Below are 15243 nucleotides of genomic sequence, written 5' to 3' on the forward strand. Positions count from 1 at the left end.
TGAAATTTTAACTTATCAAAGAAACAAAGAACTTAATAGATTAAAACAGAAAAGAAACTCAAAATTGTGGATTACTCTATGAATCGGTATGCCAAAAAAAAGGTAAGGGGGGGGGGGGGGGGGGGGGAATCATAATAGAAGTCAAGCCAGTCTGCTGCTACTCTCCTTACTATTATTTTCTGGCGATTTGATCAGTTGACACTGGTAAGACTGAAGCATGCTGCGGCACTCTTTAACTCATTGTCAGTGACATGTTCAATAGACTGTGTCGTATCTTTCAATGATGAATCCGAGCTGCACATGAATTTACATCACCAAATCAGAAATCAATAACAAATGATAATAGAACTAGCCAAATGGGTATTTCTTATCATCATCAATCTTTCTTGGTGTAACTCTAAACTGCATTTAATATATAATCACATTGCAATTGTGAAAGTACCTCGAATCATAAGCCTCTTTTGAATCGATGTATGATTGTCTGTCATCAATTGTGTCAAAGAACGGGTGCATCTCATCATATTCTTGAGCAAGTTCTTGTTGGATAGTTAGTTCTTGTGATGACACCAACTGAGATTGCATTGCCATTGCCATTGAATTATTGTTATTGTTGTTGTTATTATTGTCATTACTATATTGATGTTGAACCCAGAACGAATTGACTACATGTTCTTTATCAACGAAACCCGAGTTGTAAATAACATTATTGCAGTTAGGGTAGGATTGATATGATGAAATGGGCATTGCAACAGGTTGGGGAGCATCCTGATGGAAGAGGGAAAGGGCATTGTTACTTGGTGGCAGGCCCATTCCCAGTTGTAACTGTGACGAACAGTCATTGGGATTGCACGAAATCTCGTGTTGTTGAATCTCATTCTGTCGATAAAGTGCAAGTTGCGCTTGAACAGCATGGAATTCCTCCTCCGCTAGGCGTATCTGGTATTGGAGTTGACCAATCACACCACAGCATCCATGGACAGGGAACCTATCACGGATGTTCGCTTGGTAGATGATAGACCTCATGGCTTCTATTTTCTGAGCCGGGTCAAGTTGTTTTAGTATTTTCAAGATATTGCTTACGCCAAACAGTCGGTGTGCATTTTGGAACATCTTAGGTTGGTCAGGAGGGAAGTACGGGGCAAGTGGACACTCGCCGGAGCACTTCCTCCTCTGGTACTTACACGCAGCGCAAGCTTGGCTCGTGCCGCCCTTCAGGGTCATTCTAAAACTACCCAATTGTGTATTCAAGAATGGGAATATTGAGAATGAAAGGAAGATGACAGTAATGAAGATGATGAGAGAGAAGTGTGGGTAGAGAGAGAGAGGTGAGGAGAGGGAAGAGAGTATTGTTGTTAAGGCCATATGGGCAGCATTGATGTGTGAACAGGTCTGATATGTGCGGATTTTGCTGGGGGAGTGATGGGGGAATTAGAAGACTAAGTAAAAAGAAGAGATTGAAGAGAGAGAGAGAGAGAGAGCCGAGTTTAGAGGGGGTATGTTTATTTGAAGTGTGTGACCGTTGGGGACAAATGTTGGAAGTTTAGGGAGAACTTATTGGGTGGATCAAGACCAAGGTCATCTGGTGTTCCACAACATTGTGATTGGCTGGTGGTTTGACAAATTGATGGCATTGTCCAAACACGCCATCAGCAGGGGGGCTAGCCAATGGGAATGATGTAGGTGCACGAGGTGGGGCTGTCCCTGGACTAACTAATCATTTTCTCCGAGTTTAGGAGAGTCCTTGGATTTTGGGACACTATGTGGTCACAGCAAAGTCTCACTGAACCCGCGTAATAATATGTGGTTTGTTCTTTTTATAAGTTTTAATAATAATAATAATATTTTTGAAGTAGTTTATTTATCTTTTTACATGTATAGGCACATATATGGTTGTATTGACAAAAAAACAATAATAATAATAACAATTTTCGAAAATTTGAAGCAATTTTTTGTGTTTTGTAAAAAGTGGATAGTTTTTAAATAATTTTTTTTTTATTCAAAACCATTTTTGAACATATTTCGGAATATATTTTTGTTTTCCAAGACAAAAATTGAAAAATGAAAAGGATAATTTACATTGGTAGTCCTTATAATTTGTTTCTTGTACCATTTTAGTCTTCACAGTTTTAATTAGCTCAATTTTGACTCTTAATTTTAAATTTTGTGTCAATTTGATCCAATTGATAATGTCATTAGTATTTTTGATAAAAAAAAATTATCACTAAATTAAGCTGAGTAAATTTATAATTTTGCTCTTTAAAATATGACATGCTACTTTTTTTTGAGTAGAAAAGGACTATATATTAATTAGTAAAAGAAGAGACATCTAGGTGAGCCAAACAACTCAATTCCTGGGTGTGTAAAGCAACCCAATTTACAGGTAATTGTGACATTGCACTTGCATGGGCAACCCAGTGTGCCACTTTGTTAGAGTTGCTCTTGGTCTAGCAAAAAAATAAGGGCCAAGCCTGGGATATACATCGAATGTCAGAGAAGATTGCCATGCTGTCCCAAGGGGGCACATTTTCAGAAACATAGAGCTTGATAGCTAGTAAATTGTCACTCTCGATGACCACATTCCTCCATTTTTGTTGTTTGGCCATGAGGCAAGCCAGTCGAATCGCTTGGGCTTCAGCTTGGAAGGGTGAGGCAGTATGGGAATTGAAAGTGTGTCCATCAATAATTTGCCCTGTTAAGTCACGGAAGACGACGGCTAAGGAAGCTTGGTTGGACTGTTTGCAAAAGGCCACATCACAGTTTGCTTTCAAAGAGCAAGGTGGGGGAGGTTGCCAACTATTAGGCCTGATCTGTTGAGAAGGAGAGCCATTTTGCTCAGGAACAGTCCTCTACTGAAACTGGACATGTTCCTGCCAAGCATGGGCCGCACGAGCTATGGCTGCCACTGGATTAACTAGAGTGTGAGTAAAGACAAATGCATTTCGGGTTTTCTAGATTTGCCAAGCAATCATGATGAACTGACTTAAAAAAAGGCGCCAACTAGGTGGGGAAGCAAATAATTCCAACTGTTGACTCAGCCAAACTATTAGGTTGCTTACTGTACCACTTACCAATGCGCAAGCTTAGTTGATTTCCAAACCACACCGTTTGGGTCCAAGGACGGTAAAAAAACAAATGTTTCACTGTTTCTAAATCTGAATGACAGATTGGGCACATCCCAGATGCAGAGCATTTGCGCTTGAGGAGGTTGGCCTTGGTAGCTAAAAAATTGTCGCAAGCTTTCCACCAAAAATGTTTAAGCTTGGGAGGTACATCAAGATGCCAAATCTGTTTCCAGAATGTAAAATAACTGATGTATTATTATTGATTGATTGTTGTGTAAATTACAGATGGTGAGGTACTCATTATATAGGAGAGGATTGGGGAGTAGGTGAGTGTGTGTGGTAGGTGAGTGTGTGTGGTAGGTGAGGAGTAGGTGAGTGTAAATTCTAACAGCCCCCCGCAAACTCAAGGAGGATAGAAACTAACCAACTTGAGTTTGAAGAGAGGAACAAAACAAGAAAATACATAAAAATAAAAAAAAGATAGGAGACACTGTATGGTCGTGTCAGACCGTCGGTGAAGATACGGAAAGGTGGTGCCATAACGTGGTAGAGGACACTAGATGGGTGTGCCATAACGGTGTAGAGGACACTGGATGGTGGTGTCATAACGGTGTAGAGGACACTGTATGGTGGTGTCATAACGTTGTAGAGGACACTGTAAGCTAACCGGAATCAATGTCGGGACAGTTTATGGGGTCATGTCGGACCGTTGGAGATGCTAACCGGAATCAAATGTCGGGACAGTTTATGGGGTCATGTCGGACCGTTGGAGATGCTAACCGGAATCAAATGTCGGGACAGTTTATGGGGTCATGTCGGATCGGTGGAGATGCTAACCGGAATCAAATGTCGGGACAGTTTATGGGGGTCATGTCGGACCGTTGGAAAAGCTAACCGGAATCAAATGTCGGGACAGTTTATGGGGTCTTGTCGGACCGTTGGAAAAGCTAACCGGAATCAAAAGTCGGGACAGTTTATGGGGTCATGTCGGACCGTTGGAAAAGCTAACCGGAATCAAATGTCGGGACAGTTTATGGGGTCATGTCGGACCGTTGAAAATGTTGCACCCTCAAAAGGTGTGCCTAATTTTGTCAAAAGGCGTGCCATCAAAAGGCGTGCCCAATTCATCAAAAGACGTGCCGGACATGATGGCGAGGCACGTGGGCGCCTTGGCTTGCGCGCCCGTGTTGTCGGCTGGTGGGAAGAGGCGCGCGATGCGCGTGGCTGCCTCGGCTATAAGACAGAGGCTGAGGCTGAGGCAAAAAACCTGCGAGAGAAATTCTGAGAGAGATTTTGGAGAGAGATTCTGTAACACTCTGTTTTCTGAGAGAGAGTTCTGAGAGAGATACTGTGTAACACTCTAGTGCCTAGAAAATGGCTTCATCGTCTTCCCGCGGGCTGCTCACCCTCTTTCCCGACCTCAACAAGTCAACGAGAGAGAGAACTGGTGCGGTGGCACTGGAAACTCAACCAAGCGCCCCGGAGTTTGCTCCGTTGAACTTTCCGATGCGGGCTGTGGAGCAAAGAATGGCAGGGCAGTCAGATGTTGAAGCCAATCAATATACACTGAAGTCATGTGTGGAAACCATGACTGCGGTTACAAATTTGTCGAACCGGCTGCAGAGTAGAACAAATGAGGTGCAGCATTTGAACGGCCAACTGGCTCTGCTCCAACGCATGTATAAGGATGCGCGAGCAGAGATAAGTGTGTTGAAAGCAGAAAATAAGGAACTGAAGCGGAAGGCCACCGTGATATTCCGATTTGGAGGGCCGCCATATGCTGCAGTGGAGGAGTAGGGAGGAGGCAACTTGCTTGGTGGTCTAGGAAGCACGGAGGCAACACCGTCAAGGGCCGCCCAGGATGGAGGCAAGAAGAAGAGACCGGCGGCAGAGTAGAAAAATCCCGCCTGTGGATGTGTGTTGTTGAATGTTGTTTTTTTTTTTTTTTTTTTTTTTTTTTTTTTTTTTGTTTGTTGGTGTAAAATGGTGATGGGGGAGCCCCGACAGGAATAAAAGGAGTTTAGTGTGCAGTTCGTCTTCTGCCTTTTTTTTTTTTTTAATAAATAAATAAAATAAAGAAAGAAATAAAATAAAATAAAAAAAAGAAAGGGGAATTGGAGTCGTAGACAAAGGAGGAGAATACCCATGTAGTGGGAGAGAGAAGGAGTGGGGAGACAAGTGCAAATCAATGGTGTTTCGGTTGCATGTCAAAAAGAGGAAGTAAAATAATAAAAAAAGAAAAAGAAAGTTAAGTGGGTTTTCAAAAGATAGAGTAAAATAATAAAAAAAAAAAGAAAAAGAAAGTTAAGTGGGCTCTCTCTAAACAGTGTGTGTGTGAATGGTGTGTTGGGAAATTGTTCACCACGTGAGGTGTATGGAAATTGTTCAGCAACCGAGAGGGAACTTAATTTGCTCTAGAAAGCCTGGAATGCATACGAAAGTTGGTGGTGGAGTTGCGGATGTGGATCTGTAGATGGCTGAGAGACTGATGAGAGTTGAAATTGTACAGAAAAGGCTTAGATCCAGAGTAGTCTACGTCGTAGCAAGGTAGACCTTCCACCAATGAAGGAGGTTGTTGATGACCTGCACCGGAACAACTCCATCGGCGGGAGAGATGTATTGCTGCTCCTGATGATGCTGAAACAAGTATTTGTCCAACCCATCAGAATTCAATCACTTGTACAGCATGGTCCAAGCAGAGATTGAAGCAAAGACAGCAAAAGCTTCATCTAGCTGCACCAATGGTCTTCTTTGGTTAACAAGGGCCATGGACTTTCTTGTGGAATTGTTCCGCAACTTACTAGAGCATCAGGACTGGACTATGTCACAAGCTTGCAGTGATTCTTACGGAAAGACACTGACGAAATGGCATGGCTGGCTAGCCAGCTCAAGTTTTACGGTTGCCATGAAACTCGCTCCTGATAGGAAGAAATTCTTGGATGTCATAGGGGCACTGATGAGAGCCGAGAGGTAAGAGAGAGGTAAGAGAGAGGAAGATGAAGTTATAGTCTGGTATGTGTAGAGGTCCGGCGGACGGCCAAGGCGAGGCTGCCGCCCGCCGGTGAAGCTGAATGAATAGGTTCTTAACCTTGCTTTGATACCATGTAAAATAACTGATGTATTATTATTGATTGATTGTTGTGTAAATTACAGATGGTGAGGTACTCATTATATAGGAGAGGATTGGGGAGTAGGTGAGTGTGTGTGGTAGGTGAGTGTGTGTGGTAGGTGAGGAGTAGGTGAGTGTAAATTCTAACACAGAAATTGTGTGGGAGTTGGAAGGAAGTTGAAGGATGATTTTGTTGTTGTGGGTCCTGTAAAGCACGAGCCATAACATACCCCGATTTGACTGAAAAAATACCAGATTTGGATGGATACCACATCACCACGTCCTTTTTGTTTTCCATGGAAATAGGGATGAGAAATAGCTTGTATTTCATCCGGGGTAACAACCTATTGTAGAACCTCCATCTTCCAACACTTACAATTTGGATCAATAGCATTTGCCACAACATTGATGGGTGTATGGAGGGGTTTGATTGTTGATATCTGGAAGCAAGGAGCCGACAGAATCCACTTATCCTCCCAAAAGTTGACAGATTGCCCATTGTGAATTTGCCATCTGGTGCCTCTCTGAAGTAAGTCTCTGCCTTTTAACAAGCTTGTCCATGCCCATGATGGCCGAGTGCCTCTAGTGGTTGTCAAGAAATTTGATTGAGGAAAATATAAACCTTTGAAAATTCTGGCCCAATAGGAAGAAAGGTTCTGAAGCAGTCGCCATCCTTGGCGGGCCAACATAGCTTGATTGAAAGCCTTAAAGTCTCGAAAACCTATACCTTCATCAGCTTTGGAAGTTGTTAGGGAGTCCCAACGAGCCCAGTGAATGCCTTTACTCTCCGGGTCTTCTTTCCACCAAAAGTTTCGAATGTAGGCATTCAGCTTATTACAGAAACGTTGAGGGAAAAAAAAACAAGCCATGACATAAGAAGGGATGGCCTGTGCCATTGCCTTAATCAAAGTTTCACACCCGGCAGGGGAAAGAAACTTTCTCTTCCATCCTTGCAATTTGGATAGCACCTTCTCAATCAAAAACCCAAACACATCAGCCTTGGATCTGCCCCAAAGAGAAGGCAGACAAAAATATTTTGCATTCGGGTCTGCCTCAGAGATCCCTAAAGTCAAACAAATAGCCCCCCTCACCTCTATGCTAGCATTTGCCGAGAAGATGATACTAGATTTATCAAAATTCAAGACTTGTCCCGATGCCTCACTGTAGATTCGCAGAATGGCTAGTAAAGCTTGGCATTCCCTTTGCTCGCCCTGAAGAAAAAGAATAGCATCATCTGCAAAGAATAGGTGCAATAAGATGGGACAAGTACCCCTCATCCGAAGGCCTGAGATATCTCTCCGATGGAGGCTCCGAAGCAATTGAATCAAATTGAGACAAAATCATAAATTTAGGGTCTAAATTAAGCTAATTGAAATTAGAGGAATCAAAATGACATAAGAACCAAAATACAAAAATTACCGTCATAATTTGCGCAAATGAAAAAAATACTAAACATATTATATCTAATGTGATGGTTACATGGCACCCAAAGGCAAATGAAAAAGATACTAAACATATTATATGTAATGTGATGGTTACATGGCACCCAAAAGTTGTGAGTTTAAAATTATGGGTTGTTTGATTGGTTATTAAACGAACAAAGTTACTTAAGTTAGACTTGTATTTAACTTGTTAAAAAATCGTTTAAGATCTATTTGTTACCTAAACAAGTTAAAGCTTGAATACAATTTTAATTTGTTAAGTTTTCAAACCAAGTTTAAATAACTTATTACATGGTTCAAACTTATATACACTATAAAAATTCAAATTACTCGAGCTCGACTTATGTGTAGCTTGTTAGAAACTTGTTCAAGATCGGTTTATTATGTAAACAAACCAAATTTAAATACATTTTGAATTTGTTAAGTTTTCAAGTCAAACTTGAACAAGTTATTACTTGGTTTGACTCGGCTGGTTCACAACCATAATACTATCTCCCTTTAATGGAATGAAAAAATTTATGTTAAAAAAAGAACAGAAATGCATTCGCAGAATATGTTTCCCATTTGTTACATTCTCCATTTCTTACAAGAAAGAAGTAGACAATAAGAAACCCTCAAATACAGAAGATGAAGTGCTCTAGGTGATTTTATATCCCTGAAATGGTGCGACAACCTGTTACGACTGTTTCCTTATAATGATAAATAATGATTCTATTTATAATGTATTTTTTTTAGTGAAACAGATATGAGAATAGATATTCTAATAGAATGATCAATCCATTCTATTTTTATTCTAATGAAGCAAATACTACTTAAACCTCTTGCCACATCAATTGTTGATTTCATTTGCTTTTGGTGAGCAATCATCTCATACGTCAAAAAGGTATTAGTTTAATAGATCTTACCACTTATATTTGTTACCAAAGCAATATTGACAAATGAAATAATAAACAAAATATGATAAAAATGGTACTGCTAATAGTAATCACCTTTCTTCTTTGAACTTCCATTTATTCGTAATTTTTTATTATTTTATTGTATCATAAATTTTCAATCATAGCACATTTATAATCTTTCAAACCCTAAATCCTAATCCTGACCCGCCTAGCCACCACCTATAACAACCTCCAGCCACTTCCTAGCCCTTCATTACCCTTCACATTCCTCCTCAACCCCAGCCACACCCCCAACCTCTCTTTAACCCTCTCACACTTCCAACTTTGATGGTGGGCTTCTATATATTTTGTATGAATTTATGATGTCTCACACACAAACAATTGAATGAATTTATTTTCAAACAAAAGAACAATTACAATCTGTGGAACAATCACAATCTGTGGCTTTTGTCTCCCACCTCTCTATCTCTCAAACCCCTTACGGATTTTTTAATTGTGCGATAGATTTCTATAACAACAACCTAACCATCTATTTATAGGTTTCTAATCAGTGTATCAAACGTGTATTGAATTCACAGCTGTGGTTTGAATTCAGTTTCTTACCTTCTAAGTTTCTGACTTGGTGAGCTTCAAGGAAGCTTTATGGCTACTTTCTTCATTCTTTTCTTCCATCTTCAGGCAGTTTTTGGAGAGGGGTGGAAGGTTCAAGTTTATTCTCCAACATCCCCCCTTAAACTTGAATCACCAAATAAGGTAACTCAGAACATTTTTCGTAGCTTCACAAATGTTGTTGTTTTGAGGGGCTTTATAAATATGTCTGCAACTTGATCTTCATTTTTCGTGTGTATCAACTGGATCTCTTCTTTTCATATGCATTCTCGTATGAAATGAAATCTTGTGTTGATATGCTTGCTTCTATCATGCAAGACTGGATTCTTTCCTAATTGGATTGCTGACTTATTATCCACGTATATCTCTGTGGCTTCTTGTTGTGGTTCTTAAAGTTCTTTTAGCAAATTTCTTAACCAGGTAGCATGAATGCTCCTACAGCAATAGTTACATACTCTGCTTCACATGTCGATAGAATTACTATCGGTTGTTTCTTTGAGGACCACATAAAAGCAGTATCTCTGAGATAAAACACAAACCCGGTTGTACTTTTACAATCATCCATATTGCTTGCCCAGTCACTGTTGCTGTATCCTACTAATTTAGATTCATTTGTAGATGAGTAAAACAATCCGTACTCTATTGTATCTTTTACATACCGTAGGATTCTTTTGGCTGCTTTCAGATGTGATGTCTTTGGTTCCTTCATATATCGACTAACTAAGCCTACTGCGAACAATATATCAGGTAGCATGGCTGTGAGATATCTTAGGCTTCCAACTAGACTTTTGAAATATGTTGGATTAACCGTATCTCTTTTATCAAACTTGGACATCTTATTACTTCCATCTGTCGGTGTGTCTACGGCTTGACAATTTTCCATGCCGAACTTCTTTATGATTTATGTGGCATACTTAGCTTGTGATACTAAAATTCCTTCATTACTTTGTTTGACTTCTATGCCCAAGAAATATGCCATGAGTCCAATGTCTGTCATCTCAAACTCTTGTATCATGCATGCTTTGAAATCTCGGATCATGTCGAGATTGTTGTCTGTGAATATAAGATCATCGACGTAAAGACAAACAAATAACAAATCTCTCCCCTTGTTTGTCTTGAGATATAGGGAATGTTCATAAGGACATTTATCAAACCCATTTGCAACAAAATATTTGTCAATTCTTGCATTCCATGCTTGCCACGACCCAAACCCGTCCCTAAAAGTTTGGTCCATGACCGGACTGTACTTTGGTCTCAAAGATAAAACTTCAAAATATTTAAATGACATCGGGGCTTAAAGTGGAAACAAATCAAATAGTAATGTCCATTGAGCTTGTGCATGCATGATAACTGAATTAATTAAAACAATGTAAGCACACTAATGTACATATATATATACATCTTATACACACATATATAATACTTAAGTAAATGTAAATTTCTAACAATACAAGGTTAAAGCCTCAACACAGAGGCGCATCCTGGGTGGCTTGACTTAGCAGGTTCATAAAGAACTCCTGAGGTTGACCTAAGGATGGTCTCTGGATTGATCACCTACACACAGATAAAATACGAACTGAGCGAAGCTCAATGAGTAATAATAAAGTGAAATGAATCAAGTAAATACTCTAGGTCCAAAAGAAGCATAACGCCATACTTTACCATATTTACGTCATTCACAACATTATTCATAGTAGTATTTATTAAACGGCCTCAGGCCCAATCATATATCAAAACGGCCTCGGGCCCAATCCTATATGTATGGACCGAAGAGGTGTCTCGTACGGATTCTAGAGGTGACTCTCACCGTAACACTTACTTCTGTACGACACTTTGTTCCATACCAAAGTCAATAGGTCTTAAAGACCGACTAATTCATATCATGCCAAAGCTTAAGCAGAACGGATAAACAAAACGGCCTTAGGCCCATTTCATATGCCATTGTTCATACTTATACCATTGCTCAATCATTTCCATTCACTTATAATTTGTTTAACGCATGCCACTCATAAGCTAAAATACATGAATCATAGCACCACTTACCCCAAAATATGCCATTCTCAATCACAATACATAAACCACTTGACCATGCCAAGCACAGTGTAAGTACTATAATTCATATTCAGAATTACAGAAATAAGTATATCATTATATTATTATTACTCACAGTGATACGGCAAACGATAGTCCCCTCCTGAATGTGCCCTACACATGGCATACGATTTGTAAGTACATCATCTTTCCTTAGTTTCTTCTTATTTCTCAATTATCTGATTCATTACGTTTCATATAATTAAATACATTGCAAGAACATTGAACGGACATAACAACACATTTAGAGGGTCGAGAAGGGTGGAAGAAGATTACAGAATTTTCAAACTTGGACCGCACGTGCGGGAGTCCCCGCTGTATGTACGAGCAGGTGCGTTGCACGTGCAAGCCGCACATGTCTTTTTAGCAGTACATATCAACCCTTTTCCCCTGTTTTCTGCACGTTCGGCTGTGAGCCCCACACGTGCGGCCATGGGCCTTACACGTGCGGTCGCTTGCTCTGTTTTGGCAGTCCAAAATCTAGAGAAAAACTCAATTGACCAAATCCATTGTAACATACAAGATAGGGTAAATTAGCTCAATATCATGGTATTTTATCACAAGGAACATGAATCATAACATAATCACTCCTCTTAAATTCATATAATTACATCTCAAATTCTTTATATTTCAACCATGCTTGGTTTATTACAATATACCTCTAAAACTTTAATATGTATGAGTGAGTTTAAAATGTATAGAACCAAAGAAATATAGCTCAAAACAACCCAAAACACAAGAATCAACCCTTAAATTAGCCAAATCCAATGACTATCTCTTCAATTTCATGAAATTGGTTAAGTTGAGACCATAACCCAAAACCCTAACTCCCATACACTTAGAAAACTTCATTTTAAGGTTTGATTCTAACCAATTAAAACAAGATTTAGAGTATCTAGGACTTACTTAAGCTATCTTCTTGATTTCCCTTTCCAATTTCTCAAATCCACAAGCTTAAGGTGAGCTCTCTCATTCTCTCTCTTTTCTCCTCTTTTCTCTCTTTCCAGGAGATGTTTTTTGGTGTTTGGTTGAGTTTTATGCAACTATATGGCTCAAAATATATATAAACAAGTCTGTATACCTATATGGCCAACCAAACCTAACTTAGCGAATCAGACGAAATAGATTTTCAATTAAACTTCACAGATGATTCTAAAAATTACTCTAATCATAACTATGTACTCCGTTCTAGTTTCTGAAGCCTCTAAGGCCTTCAATTTGTAGTGCAAAGTTAACCACCCCAACGTACCTTAACGAATCAGATGAAAAAAATTTCCAATTTATTTTCCCAAATAGCTCTAAAAATTCTCATTAACATATCTATGTACCCAATTTCGATTCCTGAACCCATAAAGGTTGTCAATTTCAGTTTTAAAGTCGTAGCTCAACACATAATTCTTCAATTCGAACAGATATCATTAAATTAAAGTACATTAGCTCACAATTAGTTAAAGATAATTTCCGATATGCACTTTGGGGTCGTTACAATGCCCTTGGTTCTTCCTTCAAGCCATAAAGCGCTCGTTTTAACTTATATACTTCAGCTTATTGATCTGGTTTCACATAGCCTAATGATTGTTCAATGTACACTTCTTCTTCAAGATAACCATTTAAGAATGCTGATTTGACATCCATTTGGTATATCTTCCATTTTTTCTAGGCTGCTAAAGAGATAAAAAAGTCGTACTGTTTCAAGACGTGCTACTGGAGAAAAAACTTCATCATAGTCTATACCATATTGTTGCTTGTAGCCTTTCATGACCAATCTTGCTTTGTATTTTTCAACATCTCCTTTAGTGTTTCTTTTTGTCTTATACACCCATTTGACACCAATTACTTTGTGTCCTTCTGGTAAGGATGTAAGTTCCTAGGTGTTGTTTCTTTCTAAGGCTTGGATTTTCGCATTCATGGCTTGTCTTCATATGTCTTCCTTTTGTGCTGTTTCAAAGTGAATAAGATTACTTCCAAAGAATAGACAAAACATTGTGAAATCTTCATCATCTTCAAGTCTTCTTGTAACATCATATAGATCTTGAATGGTTCTAGTCTTACCTACTATATTCTCTATTGTTGATGAAGAGCTGGCATTTTCTTGTTGTGTACTAAGTTGTGGAGTGCTCATTCTTGTTCTTGCCCCCTCTTGAGGTGAATGTGGGTGACTACAGACTTCAATTCCAGTGGCTAGATTATCTTCATTATTGATTATCAGAACTATTTCTTAACTTGGGTTCTGCCAATTCCAGCTTGATGCTTCATCAAATTCAATATCTCTTGAATAGAATACTTTCTTTGTGATGAGATCATAAAGCTTTTATCCACTCTCTCCATAGCCGATGAAAACAAATTTCTGGCCTTTATCTTCTAGCTTCGTTCTTTTCTCGTCTAGAATTTTTTCATAGGCTATGCATCCAAAAATCCTCAAATGATTAGCTTTTGGCTTTCTTAAGCTCCATGCTTCTTCAAAGGTCTTGTTCAATAATCTCTTGGTTGGAAAGCGGTTGAGCAAATATACTGCACAAACAACAGCTTCTTCCCAGAGCTCTTTTGGCATAACTCTTTCTTTAATCATGCAATGAACCATATTTAGGATCGTTCTATTCTTTCCTTCTGAGACACCATTTTGTTGAGGTGTATATGGGATAGTATGTTAATGAATAATCCCATTTTCTTTGCAAAATCTTTCAAATTCCTTTGAGGTATATTCTTTTCCACAATCAGATCTCATTGTCTTTATGAAATATCCACTATGTTTTTCAACTAAGGATTTGAATTCCTTGAATTTTTAAAAAACTTCACTTTTCTCCATAGCCGATGAAACACATTTCTGGCCTTTATCTTCTAGTTTCGTTCTTTTCTCGTTTAGAATTTTGCATAGGTTGTGCATCAAAAAATCCTTAAATGATCAGCTTTTGGCTTTCTCAAGCTCCATTCTTTAGGGGTCTTGTTTAATAATCTCTTGATTGGAAAGCGGTTGAGCAAATATACTACATAAGTAACAGTATAGTGATTATGGTTTAGACCCAACCCATTGAATTCTTTGGATCAAGGTTTCATTGTCTTATACAGTTGTCCATGTCTTGTTTCCCCTTATTTCTCTTTGAGTTTGGTTATTGGGATGTGTTGGTTGCGTTAGTGTCTAGGATTTTGCTTCTTCGCTTGAGCGACATTTCTTGTGCTCGAGCGGTCCTTATGAACCTCCAGTACTTTTGCAGGTCTGTAGAGATACTAGGAGTTGGCATTTTTTGCTCGAGCGGTGTTTGCTCAAGCGAGCTTTCTTGTGCTCGAGCGGTGGTCTTCTGTTTGTAAAACTTTTGGGAGTTGGTATTCTTCGCTCAAGTGAAGCTTCTTGCACTCGAGTGGTGCAACTTGTTGTGTCTGGTCGCTTAAGCGACACTTCTTGCGCTCGAGCGATCTATGCGTATATCAGATCGTGAGGAGTCACTTTTGAATCACTTTTTTATTTCTCTCTCTCTAAACATTTCAAAACCTTAATTTTTCTCACTCTCTCTCTAAAGCTCATATATTTTCCTCGAATACACCTAGATCCGTCGATCTTTTCACTCGTGTCCTTTTGTTAAAAAGGTAGAGCACGCCGTGGGCTTCCATTTGATCGGAACAAAATTGGGTTTCGACTTCTTTGAAGTATCTCCATTCTCTCTCTCGTCTTCTAAGCTTGAGGTAGGGATTCTTCGCACTTTCTATGAGTTTTGACTTTGTTATTTGCGATTTCTAAACAATATTGTGATTTTGGGAATTTTTGAAACAAACCTAGGGTTTTTGGTCAAAACTCAAGAGGGGTTTTCTGATGGTTTCATAGAAATGGTTGTGGAGTTGGAAATGAGATTGAGTTATGATAAAATAGTTGGTTTTGATATGTAGAATTGATTTTGGAAGAAAATAGGGTTTTGCCCTAATTGTGTCAAATGCTGATTTTATATAAATTATGGAATTGGTGTTGGGAATATGAAATTGGATTGGTTTTGATGAGGATAGTGGAGTTGGATATGTATTATCATTCACATCTTGAAATTTGG

General features: G+C 39.0%; 1 protein-coding gene and 1 long non-coding RNA gene across 2 annotated transcripts; one reads left to right on the forward strand and one right to left on the reverse strand.

Annotated features, from left to right (window-relative positions):
- Positions 1 to 158: 158 nt before the first annotated feature.
- Positions 159 to 1939, reverse strand: LOC114293025 (LOB domain-containing protein 27). Its single transcript, XM_028237041.2, has 2 exons — positions 443 to 1939; positions 159 to 294 (listed from the first exon to the last, which is right to left on the reverse strand). The coding sequence occupies exons 1-2, from the start codon at positions 1360 to 1362 to the stop codon at positions 192 to 194; spliced, it is 1023 nt and encodes a 340-aa protein (XP_028092842.2). The 5' UTR covers positions 1363 to 1939; the 3' UTR covers positions 159 to 191.
- A 1403-nt stretch (positions 1940 to 3342) lies between these two features.
- On the forward strand, positions 3343 to 3888 carry LOC145812684 (uncharacterized). The gene is made up of 2 exons (XR_014356129.1): positions 3343 to 3691; positions 3725 to 3888. It is a non-coding gene; the product is annotated as an uncharacterized LOC145812684 (long non-coding RNA).
- The last annotated feature ends 11355 nt before the right edge of the window (positions 3889 to 15243 follow it).

Source organism: Camellia sinensis, chromosome 15, assembly GCF_055761805.1.
Source record: "Camellia sinensis isolate YWXY chromosome 15, ASM5576180v1, whole genome shotgun sequence".
Classification (NCBI taxonomy): domain Eukaryota; kingdom Viridiplantae; phylum Streptophyta; class Magnoliopsida; order Ericales; family Theaceae; genus Camellia; species Camellia sinensis.